Source organism: Podarcis muralis, chromosome 10 (assembly GCF_964188315.1).
Source record: "Podarcis muralis chromosome 10, rPodMur119.hap1.1, whole genome shotgun sequence".
NCBI classification, from domain to species: domain Eukaryota; kingdom Metazoa; phylum Chordata; class Lepidosauria; order Squamata; family Lacertidae; genus Podarcis; species Podarcis muralis.
Window position 1 is genome coordinate 43,641,415 of NC_135664.1, and position 25,615 is coordinate 43,667,029.

The window sequence follows — 25,615 nt, forward strand, 5'->3', positions numbered from 1 at the left end:
TGAGGAAAATAGGGGAATTCCCTTCCTTCTCCAGAGGTTGGTCTTTCCAGTCTATGTTCATTAGAATGGAACACTGGTTACTTCACTGTGAATATTCCCTTCCAGTGGCTTTGCAGGAGTCTTCCATGGAAACAATGTGTTAAACCCATCACCAGGAAGGAAGGAAGGAAGGAAGGAAGGAAGGAAGGAAGGAAGGAAGGAAGGAGCATATGAATAAGTTAGAATTATACAGCCAATTCCTCAGCCCCTCTCAAGTTCCAACCATTGTTGAAAGACAGAGAAAAAGAGAGAGTGTGCGACTGAAGGAACAAACACACACACACACACACACATACAGAAAGGAAAGAAAAACACCTCTGAAAAAGGCATGGTTTAAACTGGAAGGACCAAACCCCCAAAGACTAAGATGATTTATTTTTATTTCATTTTACATTTGATAAAATGTTTGTTCTGCTTTATCATAATAAAACCTCAAAGAAGGTTACATTAAATAAAAATTATCAGTAAAAGACCCTTAAAAACAGGTAATTTAAAACATTCAAAAACCAGTGATGACTAGTGCCATCTGTACTAAGCCGGGGTGGAGAAGGAGGCCTCCTCCATGCCCACCAGAACCCACACTCACAATGACTAACAAGTTTCATTTCCTGGTCAGTGTGTAGGAGGCCTTCAGGAAAATGCGACTTCCCAAAGCTAACTTCCAGATCTGAGCCCCAAACAGATGGTCCAAATTAAGACCCAGACAAACCTGCCGTTAAACCCTCAACTCAAAAACCACCTTGACTGCAGTTTTTTTTCTTTTCAGGGAAGTAGGTAGAGTGAAAACAAACATAAGAAAAAGAAAATCAGACTTCCTGATGGGCTCTCATGTTCTGGACTGATGCCAGATCCCATGCAGTGAGAGAGGTCAGGAGTTGTAAGATCACTGATAGCTCTATGTACACATTAAATATTTGAAACACACAGGGCTCGTTTCCCCTATCCCCTCAGAGCATTTCTATACATATAAGAGCATAAGAATAGCCTGCTAGATCAGGCCAATGGCCCATCTAGTCCAGCATCTTGTTTTCACAGCGGCCAAACCAGATGCCCGTGGGAAACCAGGGAGCAGAAGTGGCTTTTCCTGATGAAGCCAGACAGCCAGATGAAGGACAGACAGCCAAACCAGAAAAAGAGAGCAACTAAATTAGTCTTTTCTTTTTTAAAACACACAGTGGGAAACAGGTGAAAACAAAAAAGGAACGGGCTAAAGATCAGCAAATAGAGAAAAAGCTAATAATTACAAGATAAAATGTACAGTGGTACCTCGCAAGACGAATGCCTCGCAAGATGGAAAACTCGCAAGACAAAAGGGTTTTTTGTTTTTTGAGCTGCTTCGCAAGACGATTTTCCCTATGGGCTTGCTTCGCAAGACGGAAACGTCTTGCAAGTTTGTTTCCTTTTTCTTAACACCGTTAATACAGTTGCGACTTGACTTCGAGGAGCAACTCATAGAACGCGGTGTGGTAGCCTTTTTTGAGGTTTTTGAAGACTTTGGTGATTTTTGAAGCTTTTCCAAAACTTTTCCGACACCGTGCTTCGCAAGACGAAAATAATCGCAAGACGACAAAACTCGCGGAACGAATTAATTTCATCTTGCAAGGCACCACTGTATTGAATAGAATTCTAGCAGAAGCTGAAGGAATACTCTATCCTAGGCTGGGCAGGGAAAGGAAGTGGGGATGGGCTTGAGAAGCTGCCGCTGGTTTTATAATTCTAACTTTATCACATGTCCTTGCCTGTCCTCAGCAGCAGGGAGTGCTAACTCACGATTTTCCTGGAGGCCTTCTACATGCCAATCAGGGAAAGTATTAAAACAACATTTAGATGTACCTAAAATTTCAACAAAATTTGAACAAAAAATAAGTTCAATGCAACAAGATGAATACACATTATGTATGAATTAATATTGGTATAATAATGAACAAAGAGTGGTGATACTGGACACAGAAGAGGGATGGTGTTACCTTTTTACCTTTTGATCATGCTGCGGGTACACCAGATGGGAGGGAATGATTCCTTGAGATCCGATTTATAGTTGCGGTTTAAGTCCCTGCCTGCTAAAGAGCAGCGGTAATTGCCTACAATCACACCATCTGGATTCAGCATTGGTACCACCTTAAAAACAAAAGTGTCCCGAAGCCACTGGGCATTATTTGAATCCCCCAGAATGTAATCCAGAAAGCCCTTCATCACCCAGGAACTATTCGTTTCACCTGGGTGCACCCTGGCAGTCACAATCACCGCTGCCTTGCGTTTTTCCTCCTGAAAATCTTGCAAGGGGTTAGTGATGGTTAGAACATAGACTATGTTCCTAGCCAGGGAATGGCACAAGATGCGGATCTTGCAGAACTTGGACCGCCTTGGGTCTGCAGCAATGTTTGCTAGGTAGTCTTGCAGGTTACTGTAAGTGTAAGGATAGCAGTGGGCAAAATAGCAGGTATCCCTGTCGTGCGGGAACTGGAACGTCCATGTCAGGGAAAAATACTGGCGCCCACCTTGGCCGAGATTGTTTTTATAATACTTGATTTCATCTCCTGTCCTTTGCCACCCCACCTTGTGGATCTTTGCTTCTGCTTCTGAATACAGCAACGGACGCATACCACGATTATACAAACTTGTTGGCTTGGTGAAGTTGACAATGGTGAAACGGTAGGGCATTCCTGCTTGGGTGTTGGTGACCTGGAAGTAGTACCACTGGGTGTGCTTATTTGTGTAGAGATCAGTGCGTAGTGTCAGCTGGTACTCAAAATCACTACTGGCATGGGAAAAGGAGAAAAGTATTTTAGTATATAATATACTGTTGGGCATTCAGGCAGCTATGAAACATGATATATGCTGCTCCTTTATCTCTCTTATTTCAAATGTATCTTTTTAAACCCAATTTTTTTCCACAAAAAATTGTTTGTAGATTTTGTTTCCTATAATAAACTTATAAGGAACTTGTTCATGCACATATTTGTATTTTAAAAATAGTCCACATGATCTTTATGGTGAGCTTAGATCAAATTCTCAGATGTCTTGAATGAGCAGTTAAGTTATATTCTCTTATGTCTTTCAATATATATTGTATTTTACAATTATGTTCATTAGCTGTTTTATCTTACTGCTTTATTTTGATTCACATATGATTACATACCAATTCACACATTTGGAGCGTTTTTGTGGTCCTGACTGTCTATATTTTGTACAAGTGCTGAGTGGTCAGAAATTAGTCCTCTTTGAGTGATTCTGGGATTCTAATAAGCCAATACAAACTTTCCTGCAAGTGTATATGGATATCTGCATTTCATGTTTTCTAAGCTATTAATCCAGGTCTGCCAAAACAAGAGTACAGGTGATACCCATACTCAGTCTAAGTAGTCAACCTACTGATTTCAATGTGACTACTACAAGTAATTACTTAGTTGGATATCACCCTTTAATGCCAGAACAAATGCAGACAGAAACCAGCAACTACTCCTGCAAATCAAAGGGAAATGGTGAGCAACCTACATTTTGACCACCTTTTGCAGATTGCCACTTTCAAATCGTGCTTCAAAGATCAAAGTATTGTCCCAGTCATCCCATGATTGAGGAAGCACCTGCTTTGAGGGGAAGCTCCCCCCTATTCGAGAATACATAAAGCTGGACTCTTTATCAGCTAGTGAGAGAAGCAAAATATACAATTATTATTCAGTTGTGAATTACTATTAGAAAAATATTCTGTGCAAGAAGGGAGGGCTCACTCAGAGACTACCCACTTGGTGGTGTCCTAGTGCCACTGCAGAATTGCCTGATTTCCCTTAGGAATTTCAAAACTAAAATTTGGTCAAGAAGTATTCAGCATCATATAGACAGCTGTTTAAAATGGTAGCTATTGGGTTTATATATCCAGCATCTGAATACAGCCTCTGTATATAGCATCCCTCTAAGCAAGTGTCACTGCCTTTGTTCAATCCTGCAGTGTTTTCTTAATGCTTACACTAACTTTCATATGTGTTATATAATAATATTTTTGCCTCAAAATATCAGCTACTGTCACGGGCCCCATGCCACCAAGTAGGATGGGGTGGTAATCGGTCAGATGAAAAGGCTGAGAAGGGGGTTGGGGAAAGCTCAAGCAATGATGTGGAGGGGGACCCTGACCTGGGGCTATCAGATGTTCCAGAAGGGGATGGGGAACCCCACCTTGCTTTCTGGGTTCCCACACTAATAGAGGAGCTGGCCAGTCAATGAATGGAGCCAACCAGATTGCAGGCCTGGACTCAAGTTCCATTGTCAAGAGCACGCCACTGACAGTGCAAGTGCAAACAGATCCATCCCCACAGGAGCACATACCTGCAAGCTCAGTCTTCTTGCTTGGGAGGGAAACTACATGAATTATGAGCTCCAGAGTGGAAGGTGCACAACATGTGTTGGAACAATGTCTTCACTTATGTCTAGCCATGTATTTTAGACTCTGTTGATGTGCCTTTTAACCTTGTAACCTGTATCTTGAGCTGATGCAGAGATTGTGTACGGAACTCTTTAATAAAGCTTTCGAGATTTCTGGAATCCAGAATTGTGGGCCAGAGAGAGGACAGTTACACTCATTATGTCAATGAATGAGAATTCTGCTGAATTTAATAGGGCTTGCTCCCATGTTAATCTCCCCCATTCAAAAAACCAGATCTGCATGCAGCTGCAGACTATACATGGGTGTAGCTTGAAACAAATGCACATTCACACTTAACTGTGTATTTGTATCTTCATTTTGATGCTCAGTGTAGCCCCAGATGGATAACTAAGTTTCTTATACATACAGAATGAGCCTTCTGTCATCCAGGGCCACCAGAAAGTATATGCAACTAGTTGCCCATGACATTATCTTTAGGATAACAGCCTGTTAATTGCTCAGTAACAACCACTGTCTGCCATTATATTTCAACACATGTGCATTTTGAGTGGTGTTTGTATTCTAAATAAATACTTGCAGATTATTCTAAATAAATACTTGTAGATCTTGGTCTTTTGCTTGTTCAACTGGATTCCCTCTCCAGTTTCTCTTTTTCAGTTACTTCTAAGATAGTACTATGTATCTTTTTCTATTGAAAACCATTTAATATCACAAACATGGTTATGCTTCAAGTATTATGCACTCAGTAATGAAATGTGCTCAGACCTCCATCTGCTAGATACACCACAGCACCCTCTCCGGGGTCTGTGCAAAGAGGCTCAGTCTCCAGACATGTTGGACTGTATAGTGGCTCTGGCTGAGGGGGAACCCACTCTGGAAAACAAAACAAATTAATTAATTAATATTTACAGTAATTATAGCTGTTAATTCAAAACACTCATTGTGTGGCATGCAACCAAAAATCATGAAATTAGCTTTATATTTATGCATTGTTAAACAGTAAGGAAGTGTTGCCTTAAAAATCCCTTTGTGGCTGGCTACTATTGATAAGATACATTTAATCTATTTTTTAAATGGAAATGCTGATAGTCTGTCATCTCCTGTTTTATGATCAAGATGTAAATGCCATGGACAATAGAATCTTGATGAAACAAAAGAGATGCACGCCCCAGAAGTTAACAAGATTCATTTGTAGCCTATGAGAAGAACCTTCAGCCTTATCTATAACCAAATCATTACCTTGCACCACTGAAATCTGGACAGCTACTTGTTCTCTATTACATCATATACATAATTTGTATAGCAGATGCATGTATGTTGTCAACACAGTGGCTGTGATCCAAAGAAGCAATACGTACAAGTTTACATTTGCTATTGTTACTACAAGAGTTCCTCACTGCCAAAGAGACAACTCACAAGACAATTTAAAAACTGAACATCAGCATCTATTTTTGGCACTGTTGTGATGAAAATGTGAAAAGAAACATCGTCTATATTTCTAGTTACAGGTAGGTAGCCGTGTTGGTCTGCCGTAGTCGAAACAAAATAAAAAAATTCCTTGCAGTAACACCTTAGAGACCAACTAAGTTTGTTATCGGTATGAGCTTTCGTGTGCATGCACACGTCTTCTTATTGTTGTTCATTATATTGCCCTTCATCTGAAGATCACAGGGTAGTTCATAACATAAAAATACAAAATGAGAACACAAAATACATAATAAAACAAAAACATTTACAAACCAATAATTCCCCTCTCACAGACACATTATTGTGTAAACACATTGTTGTATATTAATATGCATACATGCTTATTATTAATAATAAAATACCATCTTCAGGATGCTTTACAAAGAATTGACCTCATTCTTTCATGAAAACAACCACTTAAAACAACCACTGATGTATGTGACTGGCTGGTCAAGTGTATTTCTTTAAATCCCAGATTCTATAGATATTATACTTTGCTTTAGTATACTGTACCTTTAGGAGGCCCTGAACTAAGAAAGGATCATTTTGTTCACATTAAAGGAAACATTATTTAGGATTAAGAACTATACACTCTACATGCGTCACAGGTATGAATTACTCTGATCTAGTTCACAGATTCATTATGTTCTATGACTACCTCCAAGGTTTTTCAAGCATTTCCTCATGAAATTATTTTTCAAGAGCAGAAGGATGCTTTTTCCAGAAGATGTCAGTATCAGACCACAAACTTTGGAACAAGAAAAAAACTTGCACAAAAATGATTCAACTTCAAATCCCCACTGAAATGTATGAAGCCTCACCAAAGCAGACAGGATATGATAACAATTACACATATTATCTTTTCATATGTGATAGACCTTAATTTCTTAAGACTATCTCTGTATCTTTATGATAACATTTCATTTTCATTTTGTAGCAGGCATTCAAAATTGTCCTATTATGGAAATACCAATGCTTTAAGTTAATACTTATGCCTTAAGTTAAAACATCTTCACATGTTGGCTTATAAACAAACAGCAATCTGATCCTAACTGTTGCTGAGAGTTAACAGATGTCAGCTTATATTAAAATTACATTTGTTTCTACTTTAGAGTTGGAAAATATGGTGCCAAAGAGCTAAAATTTGATGTGAGTATAAAATAATATAGTTTTGGGAGCCTCAGCTTTATATTAGTTGCTGGCATATTTATACACATTTTAACTTATCTGGTAAATAACAGAACCCTTTGGCTAATGCAACCTTGTGATAATAATGTATAGGAGCTAAAGTTATTTAGAAATCGAGCTGAAAGGGGCAACAAACAACAACATGGTATCTATCCATGATTACAAATAGTGACTTAATTAAGATTTTGAAGGGCCTTCTGTTATCAGCTACATAAGTACATGATTTTTAAGACAACTGATCTCCACTGATCATTTCTATGACAGTTCAACTCAAAGCATAATTCCCATTACACAAATAATCCAGTTGTATCATAATGCACTTATAAAAATAACCACTACTATCCAATTGGAAAACCAAGTGGAATTGAAAACGTAACATCAGATTAAGTTATTGTCATAACAATTCCCCAGCTTTTGTTACTTATCTTTAAAACAAGAATAAAGGCTGGGCTGGTACTGAGGTCAATTTAGGGTTGAGGAACTTACTTTTGTTAAAAGCTCAGCATTTTCACATTTGAGTTCTTGAGAAACTCATGGATGGGTACCATGGAGAACTGGGGATTTGATCATTTCTTTTAATGTGCAAATAAGGCCCATAACTTAATATCTTATGATCACTATCTGCCTCCGTTCCTCAGACATTTTCCTGAAAAATCTCAGAAGCACTGATCTGTGCCCTACATATTTCATTGTGAAGTTGGATGCACCGGCTTCATTCTGATGCTATGAAATTTATGTAATCTCCTACCTTTAAACTCTCCTGTCATTCAACATACTGACTCCTATCTGATTTCTTGCTTCCAATGTATTTAATTTTGGCTCTTAATGTTTTTAGCCATGTGCTCCTCCAGTTCTACATCTCCTTTTGCATTTGTTCTACATCCCACGCTTGCATTTCAGTAACTTCTTAATAACAGTAGACCTTCTAGCTTAGCTTCTTTTGTTGACGTATTAAATAACCCACAAGTGTTCTGAAGAGGGTTGACCCTGTTGACTTTTCTTTAAAAAGTAGGCAATTTGTATAAAAAAGGGAAATCGTAAATAAGTTTTGAAGTCAAATGTTACTGCACTGCAGACTTTATTGGCAACTATCCAGTGGAAACAGGATGCTGAACTAGATATGCCTTTGGTCTGAACCATCAGGGCTCTTCTATTATTAAACATTACAGTTGGATCCTATGCATATAGTCTCAATCCTATTCTCATTCAACTAATGAAACTAAAGGGTGGAATGATACTGTTAATTAAGGGGGTGTGGCTTTCTTTATATGAAACTAAAGGGCACATTTATTTATGAGGCTGTTTAGGTTCTGTTGTCCTTTCCTTTTAACATAATACTGTATGTATTCCACACGTTCTTCAGTATAAGGTTTTCAAAAATTTAACTGACTCCAGCAAGGATTTATAAAATGCTTTGCTGTAGAAATTATAATTTAGGAAAATATTGTTTTAATAACTAGCTACAAAACTATCACATCAGAACACACTTTTAATATCATTTACCAATATGCTCAATTTTCTCTCTGATAACTTCATACTCATGGGGCCAGCGTACTAGATTCAGGTGTCCAGCTGCAGGAGACAGGCCATATAAATCTCGTGGTTCACGAAGCCGTGGCACCCATTTCCCCGAGTTATATTCCAATAAAATCTGTGTGGTCCGTGGCAAAAGTTGATCATAAAAAGAATCTATAAGATTGGGGGGGGGGGGAGAAGAGAAAGCATTGACTCGTTTTGCCTTGGATAACTTAAATTAGACAGCCAAGTTGTCTGATACAATTGAAAAGAATAATCTCATCTGCCTATCTGACATGATTCCTGTACTGTATTTATTTTTTTACTGTATGTATGAATTGCCTTTCCTCCAAAAGGAGCCCATGGCTTCTATCTTATAGAACATGAAGAAGCAACAATAAAGCAAGCATATACAAATAACCACAAACAAGCTATAAAATAACAAGATCATTAAAACACAAAGTTCATTTGCAGCTGCTGGGCATTAAAAACAACAAAATATCAATCTGTATAAGAACACAACATTGCAAAAGTAGCAACTGTGTTTTTATAGTAATTTATAAACTGGTCCAGGGCTCCCTTATCAAATTTGTTTAAGGAAGAAAATGCAGAATTTGCTTTCAAAATACTTGGGTGTGTGGTTTTGTTCTGTTTTGCAAGTGCTATTATTTCTTCATTTCTATTAGCACATACCCTTTTAGGGTGGCTACTTTATGCCTCCAGCTTCAAGGAACTCTCCTCATGCCATCATCACATCACAGACTTGTGTGTGATCTACTTGCACACAACCACACACACACAGCGCCAGCAACCCAGCAGTGTGGAAAGAACTAGAAAGACTTTCTGGCTCATGAGGAGACCTTCCCCAGAGCCCAAAGATGACACCCTCTTCAGGCTCTGGTGAGGGTCTCATCGCAAGCCATGAAGACTCTCCTGGGGGCTTCCACTTATGCACATTTCACTGCATAAGTGGGGAGTTGCCTGTACAGATCACAAAAAGATTATTGCCACATATAAATATCGATATTATACCACTACATTTTAACAGCGAATTATCCTCATGTCTGACACTAAACATGATTTCTTTAGACATTTTTTTGCAACACTGCATGCTAGAACTTTGCTGTGTTCCACCTAGCTGCTAATTCTTCTCTACTCTTACCCAAATGCATTTCAATTCACTAGTTTGACAATGAACAACGATATTCAGACCTGCATAAAAGGCACACCGCTCAAGATCTTCTGTTAAAAATGGGTTAAAGGGATCTTCGTCCTAAAAAAACAACAGAAAAATACAACAGAAAGTAAGGTCACGTGTTTCTTGCACACGGAAAGTGGACAAAAATATCTGAAATGGGACACTGGGCACTCAATAACAGTGACCATTATGATTCTAAATAAAGAAATAATTGAATTTATTTTTGCTAACTTTGTACTACAGTGCAAATAAAACCAAGAGGGTATCATCATGAAAGAGAACAGATTGCAGGCTTTAAAATATGAAAAATAGACACACCATTAGAGACCTTAAATAAACAGTTTAATAAACAGTATAGCAAGAATTGTTGGATTGTGAGCAAAGATGTAAGTAATACCTCCCTTGTAAGTCAGATAAATGAGTTGGTTTCCCCCCACCCCCAAAGACTGTATAGACTTCTAAACTTCTGCTGAATCTGTTGTGCGTGAATACAATGAATTATGTTAACTGCTCATTGCATAATATCCTGCTGTGAATTTGGAAACATGTGAGAGGATTAATAGGGCCGGAATGATTATAAATGCTCCTTAGTAGTCAGTGGTGAAAAGCAATACTTGGTATTAAGTACATAGTTTCCCTTCTCTCTATTTTATCTTCACAACACTGTGAGGTACATTAGGTTGAGAGACAATGACTGGCCCAAGGCCACCCATGGCTACATCGGAATTCGAACCCTGGGCTCCTAGGTCCAACACTCTAACCACCACAGCACACCAGCTAGACCATGTTTCCTCTGGCATGGATATTCCCATTCAGGGATGGCAAACTAAATTTTCTTTAACGAATCAAACATTACAAGAAATAGGTAATATATTCTAGAATAATGTATAAAACTGAAGACTGAGCATACCGAATTGTAATCATCACTGGTTATTTGTTCTATGTGCTGCTTGTCCTTATCTGAATCTTCGGACATAATCTCCTGAAACCAGGCCTTTTATTTTTCCTCCACAGACTGTAAAACACATAAAAATCAACTGTTTGAACTCTATGGCAACTTTGACTACAGCTCTTGTCACAAACAAAAAGGAGGCATAAGAACCCCAGTATCCTGTGGGTTTTTTAGGTGTTTCGTGGCACCAATCGTTTTGACTAACTAGTATTTATTATATAATGAAATAACACTTTTCCAACTCAGAGGCATTTTTCCATTTTAAGCATAGGATGTGTGAGTTCTATTACTGCCCTATGCATCACCTAATAGGTTTATAACTGAACAAAGCATAAATCTCCAGATTATCTGTTTATTATAATTTCGCTATGCACAGTTACAATTATAATTTGCCCTTGCTTTTTGATGCTATGTAGGATGTGTATCAAAAACAAGTCTCAGGCCTTCTTGGATGGCACTAGAGCCCCTGAAAATGGCTGCCCACAAACTACACAGATTCTGAGAAGTTGATGAAACCATCACTACTATACATCTTCCTGGCGAAGTTTATCCTTGATCAACCCATATAGTGAGGTAGTTGTTTCCACTGTCAGTCATTTTGACACAAGTAAGGTTGCTGCAGGCAGCCAAAAATAAGCAGACTCAAGCGCAATGTTCCACATAGAAGATGCTGCTGATTGCTTTGGAATTATTATAATTGGGACTTTGATTCTGACATCTTCATTTTCCCATTTAATCTTTTCTGCAGATTCCCAGAAAATAACTGTGGGTAGCTACTGATACAGATAAACAGCTTCTAATTCCCAGAGGGATAAATGTGTTATGTCTCTTCCACCAAAGCCAACGAATAGTTTAGTGGCACTTTACCAAATTTATTATGGTATAAGCTTTAGTGGACTAGAGTCCATGTTATTGCCACAAAAATGTAGTGAGGATAAGACCTCAAACCATTGCTTGTCTTTCATGATGAAACACTGCATCATTATTTACCATAAGAGAGAAAAATCACAGAATGGACCTTCTTCCCATCCTTTTAGAAAGCTCAGTGGTACAGCATCTGCGTTATATGCAAAAGATTACAGACTAAATTTCCAGCATCGCCTTAAGAATGGGAAATACCCCATCTGAAATCCTGAAGAGACACTGTCAATCAGTGTGTAGATAATATTAAGCTAGAATAGATGTGCCAACAATCTGACTCAGTATAAGGCAGTTTCCTACAGTCCTACGTCAGCTTTCTCAGATTTTTTTTCTTTTTAAAAATAATCTTTATTAATTTCCCACATACATAAATAACAAATCATACAAAGCAAAAGCAATACAAATAAAGAAAAAAATAAAGTAAAAGGGGAAAAATACAGTATGTTACAATTAAATAACAGGTTAAAATGTAAAACTTCCAATAATTCTCATTATACTGCTTATATTGTCTATATTTTCTTGCACAGATTTATGTAATTTCATTTTATATATAAATAAAAACCGATATGGTATCTAATACACTTTTTGCTTACAATTATCAATCTAGTTCTGCAAGTATCTTGTTTGTACAATGCAATTTTAGTTATTCTATCATAAGAGTCTGCCACTCTGTAATCATTGGTAGGATTTCATTTTTCCAGTTTCTTACCACTATTATTCTGGCTGCCGTGATTGCATACATAAACAATGGTCTTATATATATTTTTTAATTCTGTTGGTAGTATACCTAATAGGAAGATTTCTGGTCTTTTTTCAAATGTGAATTTGAATAGTTTTTTACATTCACTATAGATGTTATTTCAAAATTCAAGGATAACTACACAGTTCCACCAGATATGAAAATATGACCCTACGTCCTTTTTGCATCTTCAGCATGTTGGCGACCTGCCTTTATACATTTTAGCGAGTTTTAAAGGGGTGTGGTGCCATCTGTATAGCATCTTCATAGTGTTTTCCCTAAGGTGCCATGAATTTAATATCTGTCCTCCATAATCTTTCCCATTGTTCCATGTAGATATTGTATACAAGGTGCTGCGCCCACCTTACCATTACTACTTTAACTTGTTCCTCTTTTACTTCCCATTCTAATAAATAGTCGTAAATTCGTGAAATGTGTTTTCCTTTATTGCGAGTTAACTCTTTTTCGAATTTAGATATTTCTTTTGCAAGACCTTCTTTCTTATCTATACACAATCTTTGATTTAACTGAAAATATTGGAGCCAATCTGACAGGTGGTTTTTGATTTCATCATATTTCTTCAAAGTTGGCTCATCTTTATCCACTTCTACTAATAATCGGTACATGGGCCACTCTCCTTTCATATTCCACCTTTTAACTGCTATGGCTTCTGCGGGTGAGGTCCCAGATTTCACAGATGTAAGCCACTCATTTTCAATGTTGAAAGCAAAGGTCTTGAATAATGCTAAGGGAACATCAACAATACACTGGGCTGATGTAGGACAATGAAGAGAGGGAAATGTTGCTTTCACAGTGCATATCAACTGCACAAATTCTGTCAAAGGCAAAGAGCCATCTGTGCCCCCTGCCAGGCAGTTTACGTGTGGAGTGGAGGGCCATTACTGATGAAGCAACATAATTTTTTGTCAGTGTGAGCCAAAAGCAGTGTAACATGTTATGAAGATACAGTGGTACCTCAGGTTAAGTACTTAATTCGTTCCGGAGGTCCGTTCTTAACCTGAAACTGTTCTTAACCTGAAACACCACTTTAGCTAATGGGGCCTCCTGCTGCTGCTGCGCCACCAGAGCACAATTTCTGTTCTCATCCTGAAGCAAAGTTCTTAACCCGAGGTACTATTTCTGGGTTAGTGGAGTCTGTAACCTGAAGCTTATGTAACCTGAAGCGTATGTAACCCGAGGTACCACTGTACAGTGAATTACTCCTCCATAAGTTTTGAATTCTAGTTGTTAACTGATTCGACTCATGAGCTGATTATTGACAATACCTATTGATCTATTTCTGCAAAACAATAGTATGTGTCTGATGCTACCTTCTCCGCTTACTGGCAGATTATGGACAACACAGTATGTGGTTTTGCTGTGTGTTAAGATTTATTTTCCTCAGGAATGTAGGAAATGTATCACTTTGAAAATCAAACATTTTGCTGAGATGTATCATCTTCATAGCCTCCCTAACCAGAATGAAAAGGGGCAATAAAGCTTGCCTATCCTTGTGCCCTGTCTGTATAAGACAGAGCTATTAAAAATGGAAAACAATTTCCGATCCCCAGAACCCACTTGAAGAAATCCTAACAGCTGTAAAAACAAAGGATGGGAAGAAGGAAAAGAAATATTAACAGACAGCAAGAACCTATGTTGCTCTTAATCTGCCAATAAGCAGTCAAGGAGCACCACAAACACTTTCTTGTTTTGCTAGGCAAAAGTAAATCAATAGTGTTGCCAATAAAGGTCACATTTGACAAGGATGACTGTAAAAGCAAAGGGTGAAGAGTTTCAGCCCACACTCACTCTGTGCACTTATTATTTATTCAGCTACAACCAGGTACCACTTAAATTATTCAGCTACAACCAGGTACCACTCAAAATTTCAAAGTGAGGGACACTTCTAGAGTTTTGGCCTTTATTTCAGAGTACTGTACTGTAGAAAAGAAATATTCTGGAATGAGAGGCATATTCTAGGAAGAATTTAAGCAATCACAGTTTTTCTCAGCCCTCAGGCTGTAAGACACAGTCAGCATTCCCATTAAAATGCTATTTCAGACATTTGATAAAGGTTCAACAGTTGTTTTCGGTTAAGGAGGAATGCATGGAGGCAAAGTAGCATACTGACAAGAAAGCTGGACCTTGCCTCAAATGCACTATGTAAGCATCTCCAGTACCCCAAATTAGACAATGTGCACACAAACAGATACACAAAGCCGTGTTTGGGAACTATAGGCATAGGGGCCAATACTGGCCCTTCAGGTCTATAAACTCTCTCCAGGCCCCGCTTTACAACCTCAGCATTTTTGCCTGTCTGGATGGATGACAGAAAAGGCCTCTGGCCCCACCAACCACTTGCATATGGCCCTTGAAAAGTGATTGTGGCCCCTGGAATGTTTTCTCCACCTCCAGCCCCAGTGCAAAGGTTTGCCCAGTGGTATCACCTGGGGAATTAATTCCAGGGCACTATTTAACAGAATGAGAAGTGCCCCCAAATACAGCAGTACTGTACTGGATAAGCATATTTAGAAGTTAGTAAAGTAATAATACGCTTCATCAATTCCCCTCCGCTCACCATTATAGCCAGAAACTAAAATTATTTCACCGCACCACTGAGTTTACCCTGAACTGCCAAGCTTGGGCGCTTCCAGACGGGGGCTTAATACTGAAAATGGGTCACTGAGGTATCGCAAACAGGTTGGCAACAAGTTGTTTAAAAACAAAGGACGTACAGGATTTTCTCCAGGGAGAAAAAGTAGACCTGGATTAAATGGGAAGGAATCACAGGCTGGCATTTTGATGCCAACGACGTCATGTGGACGCTGCAAAAGAGAATAAAAACAAACAAACAAACGGCGGGTACGAGGAGACCTATCCCATTATAAACACCAGCCCCCTGCCAGAGCAACAAGGCTCGGTAAAGGTCACAAACATACGTGTCAGGAGCCTAGAGGCACCTATTCCCACGTTCCTTGAGAGCTGCACCTGGTTTCCCCCCCGCCCATTTCTGCCTACCCGCCTTTCAGTGCCACAGACGCCCTTCCGTTGCCCGCACACCATTCATGCCCGCTCCTCCCTCACCTTTGAATTAACGTGTGAATGCTGATTCCCGGGTTCGGGGTGGGGTGGGGAGGAGCCGGGAAGTCCCTAACTCCGCATGGCTAAACCTCAACCCCGCCCTTGGCGGAAAAGCCCAGCCGCCAAGTCAAACAGCCGCGCAGCGAGGGCGTGGCCTCGGCAGCCTCTTCGGGCCAGTGCTGGCGGCGGGGCTGCTGCTCCGAGCGGAGGAGGCCGAGAAAAGACGTTGCCACGGCAACTGCGAACCGCTCTGTTCCTGGGTGGAACTGTGGCCGGTCCCCCGTTCTCCCCGCCGCCGAGAGAAGCTCCTCCGGGCTGTTGGTCCCACCATCCCCTTCCTCTGTTTAGATCTGCTATCTGACAGCCTCCCCGTTGTGAGTGGAAGAACAACAGGTGAGGTTCCGCCAGCTCTGCGGAAAAGCCCCACCTGTTGGATTTCTCCCCCTTTCGTTCAAGGGGCAGGGACCTCACAAGGGAATGGATGAAATGTCAAGGAAGCACTTTGGACAATGCCGAGATGGCAAAGCTGAATGGGAAACTCAGAAACCAAGAGGACAATTTTTTAAAATAAAAGAATGGGAACAAATTATAATTTATTTAGGAGACCACTGTAAGCAGATGGAAACAAAGGCAGGATTTTGATTTCAGTTTTGTAAAAATTACAATGGATAATACGGTTTGATATAAACATTGGAGCATGGATGAATATGCAGTAGTAGATGTTTAAAATGGGACCCCCATGGTGTCGATGGGGGGCGGGGGAGTCTTGAGATTAGGATAATCTCTTTATATATACTTTTTATTCTTTGTTTATTTGTATTTTATATTTGTAAAACCAATAAAAATGATTTTTTTAAAAATCAGGGAAGCAGGTATACTTGCCATCTGGGAGTGTTGCCAAGTTTGTTTCACAATCCCAACACAAAGGGATGCATTCCCAAGAGAGGAAATTTTCCCAACTCACTGTGCCCACCTAGGAAAAAGCAACAGGCTAATAAAGATCTTTACTAAGGATATTTAAATAATTGCCAAGCAAAATCAACATAATAAATTCAGCTGGGTACATATATTCAACAGAGGAGGTTCCCCCAGTATTACATCACCACAGCAGGGATGGTGGTGGTGGAAATCACCTAATTATTCTAGGTGCTCAAGGTCTTGCCTGAAGACAAGGCGACTACTTTGCGTAGATATTTGAGGTGCATTGATATTTCTTCTGAGTCAAGGAAACGCAGGCACAAGGCACTGGAGATGTAGGAACTGAAATATTTAAAAAAAACCACTCATTTTGTTCTGTGTGTCATTGGTGCTGCCAAAGTGTGACAACATGATTAAACAAAGCCCTTTATGAATTGGAACAATAACAAAGCACTTAACAATCACTAACAATTAATAAAGAATGAGAAAGCAAGATTAAGAAAGGGCAGTAACAACAAAGAATAGATAAAAGGAAACAAGTGACAGGATTACTGTATATATTTTGTTTATTTCAGAAGCTTTGTTTTGGACCCGTCTTGTGCAGGAGCAAACATCTAGCCACTAGCCACCTGTTTTTTTTAAAAAAAATGAGAAGTGGGAAAGTGTAGGAATAGGTGCCTCTGCTGTGAAGCAAGGCTAATATTCCATCTTCTGTGTCCAGATGGGAAATTATCATTTAAAAAGGATTTGAAATAATGCACAAAAGCTAAAAGTCGCTTTGATTGATCACTGAAGCATCTATGTGTAAAGATGTTTAGGAAGTCTGCTGCTCCTTGCTGGATCATTTTACATCTAAAACTTTTACAGATCTAGCATTTTTCATAGCTGTTAAAATGGGAATGAACATGGTAAGAGACAGAAGTAGCCCTTCTAATAAATATATCTCCAAAGCAAGGAAATTCAAAATACAATTTAAAATTCTCTTAATATGCTGCCACTCTTTGGGGATTGTGTTGTTTAAAACCTGGTATTAGTGTAAAATGTTATGGAAAAAAGCAATGAAGGATTTAGTGCTTATGGGTTTTAAAAAGTAAACGGGGTGTCTGAATCATATGAAAAAATACATTACTTAAATGAGAAACTTACCTTTTCTGGAGTATAAATCTATGAGTGAATGCTACTACAGTGTTACTAATAATCATATGAATGCTTCTTCCTGGATGCTCTCATTTTCAAAGACTTTGTCTCATGGGGAGCTCCCAATATGTCCTTGTGCAAGCCAGCAACAAGCACAAAATGATCCAGACTATGAAATTCAGAAGGAAAGAAATCCACCCAGCTTCCCTCCCTTGGGTCTAGCATTGTGACATATGGGAGATGTGAAACAGTATAGTGCAGCAGCCATTCTTTAGGGTCAGTGATATGGAGCTGAGCTGAAGTGCTCAATGGATATTTTAGTAAACCCGGGCTTAGCATTCAGTTGATGTTGTGCTGTTAAAACGCATCCATTTCCCATGGAGCACACAGGTCAGCACAGATAATATGACATACAAAGAATAACATTCCGAGTCCCAGTTTGGTTCATCATGTAAACATAATTATTTTTCCTGTGACTGCCCAGAAGCTCTGAGTCATTCCTCCTCTGGAGCTTTATATAATTCAAGATTTGGATTGGCAGTTTTACACTCTGTGTCAGATATTGCCGTTTCCACAGATGCCTCAGAAAAGGCCAGTTCATACTGTTACTTTTTTGCATGCACTGTTAGAGCACTTCAGCATGTATCCGAAGATGGATCGTGTAAAATAGACAAATCGTGGGAGGGTGTCTCATAAATCATTTATCTTAGCACTTGTGGTGCCCATAGTGATACAGTTATGGTAATGACATAATGCACTCCAGAGAACTTGCTATTGCAACATTACCCTCTTTCCTGCCTGGAACTTGTACTTTGCTTCTACTGAACTTGCAATCTGCCACCCATTCACAAAAGAAAATGGCATGTTGGCTGGTGGATAAGACAACTTGCCCACTCACTCTTTGGGACTCAAGGCCTGCAATCCTAAACACGCTTACATGGGACTAATCCTGATTAAACTGAGACTTAATTCTTGAGTAAACACCCATGGGGGTAGGGTGGGTAAGCTGTTAGTGATGTAGAGGCTGGAGGTAGACCATTTAAATGTTTAAATGTATAGTTATTTTTGTGGGTATCAAATCACCACAGAGCCTAGGGCTTGCCGATCAGAAGGTTGGCAGTTCGAATCCCCGCGACGGGGTGAGCTCCCGTTGCTCGGTCCTTGCTCCTGCCAACCTAGCAGTTCGAAAACACGTCAAAGTGCAAGTAGATAAATAGGTACCGCTCCAGCGGGAAGGTAAACAGCATTTCCGTGCGCTGCTCTGGTTCGCCAGAAGTGGCTTAGTCATGCTGGCCACATGACCTGGAAGCTGTACGCCGGCTCCCTCAGCCAATAAAGCGAGATGAGCGCCGCAACCCCAGAGTCAGTCACGACTGGACCTAATGGTCAGGGATCCCTTTACCTTTTTAATCATCCACCATCTAGCTAAGATCTAGCTTCATTGTTGGGAATGTGGGAAACCAGAAGCTGATTTCATGCATATGTGGCTGTGATAATGAAGATAATGAAGTGGGCTAGACATAGGATGGTAACAGACAGAGAGGAAATTACTGTAATGGCTGTGACAAATGATCACCAGTACAGAGAGCTTGGGGTAATGACACAGTGCGCCTTCCTTTTAGAACCAATAGATCATTGTTTCTAGCAAGTTTTGAAGTCAAGGAGTCTTTCCAGATAATAGCCAAAGAGGTTAGGGTTGCATGTGACCACAGCTGTACAATGCTGGATCTAGACACACCAAAGAAGTGTTTCAGGTAAATGTGTTGTAAACTTTATTATGGGAAATCACGTTGGCGGAAGACGGGACTCCACATCGCCATCTGGTGTCACAGTTACAACACATATAAAACTCTTTTTCTTTACTAATGTAGCTGAGTCCCAAGGCTACATATTTAGCAATGTAATAGTTGCCATACAATGGATCACTTGCAGTATTGTCGTTTTTGCTGGTGGAGGAAGGAGTATCTAGAGGGTCTCTCTCTCCCCAACGTAACATCCCCCCCCCCAACTCAGTGTTAAAATGAGCCTGCAAACCTTTGTATTTTCAGAGTTTGCATCCAAGCTCCTTGTAAATTTTACCTTGTTGAAAGTAATTGGATTGCATCAAACTTCAGGAATTCCATAGCAGAGAAACATTCTTAAAGGCCCAACTGATGTGCACTTTGTTGTCTGAACAGCACCTGTGGCATCAGAACTGCACAATGTGAGGAGGGAGAGTTAAACCCTCCTCCTCAACCAGTGTCATCCCAATGAAAATCCCAGCCCTCCAACTTCCATTTTGTTTCCATCAGCCCAAAGGAAAGGTTGCATACACCATGCCTTTTTCTACCAGTTGTTGCTGAAGCCATGTTTGCTGTTTTCAAAAAGCCTAACATTGAAACAGCTGTTTTGTGCAGAATTGCTCTTCCACAAAAAACAGCTGTATTAAAAATAAAAATTGTCCTTGCAGATACAAGAGGCAAGGATTAGAGAGGAAAGGAAATAGCCTTTCAAGCTAGCAAATAACTCCAAACATACATATTCTTTAATTTTGTTGCTGGCCTTTTATGCAGATCTGGTATATTCAAAATATTGTACTAAAGGAAATGTGTGTGTTCACTTTCCAGCTCCAGCAGCTCAAGTGATACAGCCAGCACAGCTTTCTAAAAGCAAGTGAGAGCAGCTGCAGACACCTGCTTAGCAAAGGCGTGGAGGGGGCGGCGGATGATGCATCCTGTTGATTATATAGCTTATAGAGAAGTGACCAATTTTCAGTTACAGTACTTGATCTGTGAGATCCTGAGACAAAGAAAGCCTCTCCTCCACTCTCTTGGAAATGAAAACAGCAATCTATTATTTATTTATTTTTAAAAGGCTGCTGTTTTGTGTGAATCTGGTTAATTGAAAAAGTTTAATTGCAAATTTACTTCCACATTTTTTTAGAAAGAGGTGTGTACACAGGCACAAATATGTGCATGCATGCTCATTATGGATCTTCAATTTCCATAGGGCAGGAAAGTACTAACTGAGGGAAGGGAACAACAACACACGGTGTGAATGCATCCTGTCTAGCACCTTGATGGAAACATCAAGGTTGATTTGGGAGCCATAACATTGCATGTGTTCATGCATGGACAAAGGTACAGAAATGAACACACCGAAACAGTGGCCCACCCTAATGTGCACACAACCCAGGAGACCTCAGCTACATTAGTAAAGAAAAAGTGTTTTATATGCATTATAACACTGTGACACCAGATGGCGCTGTGGAGCTCTGTCTTTCACCAACATGATTCCCCACTTTGAAGTTTACAATGCATTTTCCTGAAACGCTTTATTGATTTGTCTAGATCCAGCCCTCATTGGAAGCAAGGGCAGAAGGGGCAAATGACAGGATTGAAGGTACATATTGAAACCAGAACAATATATAAGCCTACCCTTCGCCCCCCCTGGCCATCCCAAATGAGGAAGTTAAAGCAGAGGAACATGCAATTAAAGTAAGCTTTAAGAATAATCAAATCCAAGCAATACCCAAATATGTTTAAAACAATTTTTATTGCATTTTCATATTTTATAGTAAAAGAACTAGGACATACATATGTTGGGAAATATGTACTATGACATTTGGACATTTATTAATATTTTTATATGTAAAATGTTACCTTTCAGTTTTGATGATTATCACTGCAGAAGAAAGGAATCTCAAGAAAAGCTCCCAGGAAGCATATGTATGTGTTTCCCTGTGTTTATAATCTTATGTATATAAACACACACTTAAATATATATATGTTCCTGTATGGTTGCAATGTATAATAAAACTTAGTGGTGGTTTTCAAAATACCTGGGTTTTCTTCGATGTACAAAAAAGCAATGGACAAAGATACAGCTCCAACAATCCCAACCAATAAATGAATGTTTCAGTCAGGAAACATTGGTAGGCAGAATACCCAAATTTAGGCCAATGCAAGGGAATGTAATAATCTGGAATTATGAAACATGTTTTAACTGGCACTGCATTAATATTTATTAGTCATATATACCAACAGCAAACTCATTCCTCTGGCTGCCAGTTGTCATGCAGTCAAAACAGTATCTTTCATGCACAAGAAAGAGATGCCAGTTCCACGATTAACATTTTTTGGGGGGGTGGAGGTGGAAGCTGGCGGGAGGGGTCTCCAGAACAGTCCAAGGAGAACTGAACATGCTCAGAGGGTATGGAATGGAGTGAACAGAAATCTAAACAGGGGTACTTCCACACTGCACAAATCCCACTTGTTAACCATAAAGCAAAATCAAATGTACAGTAGATACTAGAATCCTCGTACACAAGAGTATTTCTTAACACTGAAGAACACTAAAGAATGTGACCCCTCCTACCTGGAATCGAAAGTAGCATGGTCCCAGGGGAAATGTGCTCTGAGCTGTGCTAGATGTTGGAATCAGATTATTGTCTGAGTGCTAAATTAGGAAAAGGAATTTTTGACAGTAATCCTAAACCTGCAAATGTAATATGTTTGAGAGAGAGAGAGAGAAGGAAGCTAGATCAGGCAGAATACAGCTGAAGACAAAATAAAAAGTCACTTTTTAAAACCTAAATAAAATTACTGTGAAGAGCTCAAGTATATGCAGAATCAAGATCTTGTTAAAAGCTTTCCCCAACCTCCGGTGCTCAAAGATGCTATTGGACTGCAATTCCCATCAGGCCCAGTCAGCAGGTCCAACAACATCCGGAGGGCACCAGGTTGCGACAAGCTGCAACTCTGCATGAAATTGTTGTTACTGTGTCCTTTATTTGAATCAGTGATAATGGAACAAATCCTATTCTTTCTCAGAATTGTATGCTGTGTAATACCTTTCCTATTTATATAGCTAGCCTCTACCTTTTAAACTCTAGAATCAGCACTGTTGCTAACTTCCTAATGATTTTCCCTTTAGGCAGAAGAGGTGAGGCTTACATTTGAGCTTCAAAGCTTTGCTGGTGTTATAGGTTTGTGGGTGCCAGACTCCCCCCCCCCCCCATTAATCCCTGGATCCAGCAAGTGTTAAAATCTAATCAAGCCAAGTTACCTTCCCATGAGGTGACAGCCTGGGTGATGAGCCATTAAGAGGGATTAAGGGGCTTGGTGCTAGACGGCTAATGGCTAGTGTGCCCGGTCCCTCAAGAGATAGAGTCAGAGTTTAGAGTAGATAATGTGTGTGATATAACCTAGAAGAAAAGCAACAAACTGGCCAGAGATCATGATGTTTGATTTCTGTTTGACTCCAAGGCAGCGGCTATGGGAGAAACAAGACCCTTTTGGGGTGTTGATGCTGTGAACCCCTCCATTGTAGACTCAGGCTGTATAGATCTGAATATAAACCATATATCATAAAGACACCACAATCTCCACTGTGCCTCATTTCCAAAAGGAAACACAAACCCTGCGTAAGCGCATGGAACCCCTGGAATCTTGCACTGCTCAGAAATTGGGCTGGCGTGCAACACTATCATCATGCCACTGTGGCCAGTGAGTGTGTTGTTCTGAGTTCATCACACTATACGCACAAACTGATGCTTTCAAGTAAAAATGCGGGCTCATAGAGATCACACTACACAAATCTAAGCAATACAAGTCAAAAGCAGCAGCAGCATGTGGGGAAAAATAAGTTTCCCAATAGTAGGAGATGGTGAGTGGAGCTCAGATGAATTATGTTTATGAAGTAACATCCTCCATTCTGAATATCAAACAGTATAAATCACTTAATCCACCGACCTCACTATTAACTTGTCTTGGATTAAATGGGGGTAAAACTTCAGCCTAGAGTTTTTTACAGCCATTCCAAATGGGCTGAATGAATGCAGACAGGATAGTAAATAATCATTGCCACCATCACCTGGGGCTGTAAGACCGCAAGGCAGGAGTGGTGTGGAAAGCTACAAAAATGAATCATTCTGCTACCTACAAAAGTATGTCCTATAGTCACATGAGTCTATCAGGATCTCCATTAAGTTGTGGCAGCATAGCGGCTTCATATAGGGTGTTTTCCTGATTTGGGTATACATAGGTGTAAGGCAGGGTAGGGAGACACCATTGACATTTATTTTGAGAATCATGCAAGCTTCTATGTTCTGCTGTATGCATGTGGTAAAACAGATTCTTGAGCAGCGCTTGCAAATCATGGGGTGTATATAGAGTTCTCCTCTAAAATAAAGCATACTCATGCAGATAGTATGTAATTTATGAAGCAGCTTTTAGAGGTAAGTTTTGTGATTTGGTGCCTAGATCTCGATGACAAGTCAGGCTGTGTATATATTGCCAATTTAAAACACAGCTAAGTCAATTTCCCCCCTCTCAGTTTGGATTGAAGATGGTTTTGGGGGGAAATGCATCAAAATGCAGAATTTTGTAAGCAGCAACAAGACAGATTCAGGATAGATATGGATTGTTGCCAACACCATATGGACACCACTTCCTAAAGCAGTGGTGGGAGCACCCTGGATGAAGGGCAAATGGGAGTGTATACACAACCTTGGTTTCAAATGAAAATTCATCTTATCCTGCAGTCAAACACCACAAAAGACAACTGGACTGGATATTACAAAGAAGGCTGTTACTTTTCCTAACTAAAACTTGCCATCTAAATCGACCCATGAGGTATACAGCCATGTGTAAATGAAATTTCTGGAGCCAGGTTGAGCTTTATTAGAAGCTCAAGCTTCACTTGGGAGCCACGGTGGCTGGTCCATTGGGGCAAATAGGGCATTGCCCCCTCAACCTTAGTCTGCTCTCAGGCAGCCTCCCATCTTCCTGCCTTCTTACTTAAAACCAGTCCAGGAGTTATTCCTGGCTATAAGCTTCCTCCTCCATAGTCTCAGTTTTGACCTTGTAGAACTCAGCACAGAGGAGGGTGGTGACAAAACTAGAATGAGTTGACTTTGCCTGTCATTGGCTCTTGTTGTGCCTATCATTGGCTTCCCTGCCTTCTACCCTAAGAGTCCAATTGGGCACCAGCCACCTCTGCTTGGGAGACTTTGCCATACCTCAGCCAGGTGACAATAATAAACAAGAGTGCTTTTCAGCTTGGACAGAGCAAGAAAAGGAAATCTCTGCAACTGATTTCACTAAGACTTTACTCATGAGGAATGAAAAAGTGTGACAGGATATAAATACCATGCTTTTAATGTACTTTTATTAGAGCAACGGGAACTTTTATTAGAGCAACAGGAATCTAACAGCTACATTGATAAACCTGTAATTAAGAAAATGTCTACAGTGTTATCAAGCCCTTGCTTTTTATGGCTTCTGTGGTGTTACTGCCTATGGAACTTAGCAGGCTCCAAAGTCTTTTCCTGGCACAATGGGTAATTATTTTTGCAACTCTCTGGGTATCCTGCTTATGGTTATGGAATGTTTAGAAACATCCCTACACGTCGTTTTGGATACTCATTATGTGGGAATGCAGCTCAAAGTTTGTGATAATTTTCATGGATGCGCAGGAGAGCCGTGGGAGCAGATTTGAACAATGAGCGAAACTTCAAAGACTTCTAGGATTGCATATGCAAGCACACAGACTCATAACTTATCCAAGATGAGATGAAAACATATAGGTAAGGGGGTTTTATGTATATATACAGATAAATCCTAGATGGTACATAGAAAGAGAATTTTAGGGAGAAAAAGAACACAATATATTTTACACGAAAACATTTAGAACCATTCCAACTTCTTAGCTGATGAGCCAGTTGGATATATTTTTAACACCCTTTCTTGCAAAGTAAATCTAAGAAGAAAGTTGCTCAAAACTGACCCCACAAAGCCCTCTGTTTTGTTAAATGTCAGAATTTTTGAAGAAGGAGTGGAAATAAGTATCACAGGTGATAGACTGTTTCAGAGCTCCGGTCAAAAGCAGGGATTCTGGTAGATTAGATGATTCCAAACTGTGCCAACTCGTGAAGCTCCAGATGGCTGAAAGCTTCCCAAGGGCAAATCACTGTAATATCTGCAAGAAAGAGAGAGAAAGCTTATTATGCCTACATAGATCAAGATGGAAAAGCTCATTTAAGATGGCTTGGGGTGTAGGAAAATAGCACAGGGAATAACAGAGCAATATTGCCTATCAATT

General features: G+C 39.8%; 2 protein-coding genes across 11 annotated transcripts in view; both read right to left on the reverse strand.

The window, feature by feature from the left end:
• Positions 1–15,823, reverse strand: part of AGBL3 (AGBL carboxypeptidase 3) — a 33,621-nt gene extending 17,798 nt beyond the window's left edge. The window contains exons 1-7 of one of the 3 annotated variants that reach the window (XM_077934891.1): positions 15,482–15,823; positions 10,696–10,800; positions 9,800–9,860; positions 8,576–8,761; positions 5,183–5,290; positions 3,535–3,682; positions 2,015–2,797 (exon numbers count right to left, since the gene is read on the reverse strand). In XM_077934891.1, the coding sequence (XP_077791017.1) occupies positions 2,015–2,797; positions 3,535–3,682; positions 5,183–5,290; positions 8,576–8,761; positions 9,800–9,860; positions 10,696–10,761 (1,352 nt within the window). In that variant the 5' untranslated portion in view covers positions 10,762–10,800; positions 15,482–15,823. Of the gene's footprint in view, positions 1–2,014; positions 2,798–3,534; positions 3,683–5,182; positions 5,291–8,575; positions 8,762–9,799; positions 9,861–10,695; positions 10,801–15,481 lie in introns of those variants that run through there. The other 2 variants (XM_077934892.1, XM_077934893.1) reach the window with 2 other exon arrangements.
• A 5,225-nt stretch (positions 15,824–21,048) lies between these two features.
• Positions 21,049–25,615, reverse strand: part of PDE6H (phosphodiesterase 6H) — a 29,238-nt gene continuing 24,671 nt past the window's right edge. For all 8 annotated transcript variants that reach the window (XM_077934897.1, XM_077934898.1, XM_077934900.1 and 5 more), the window contains one exon: positions 21,049–25,492. In XM_077934897.1, the coding sequence (XP_077791023.1) occupies positions 25,416–25,492 (77 nt within the window). In that variant the 3' untranslated portion in view covers positions 21,049–25,415. The remainder of the gene's footprint in view (positions 25,493–25,615) is intronic.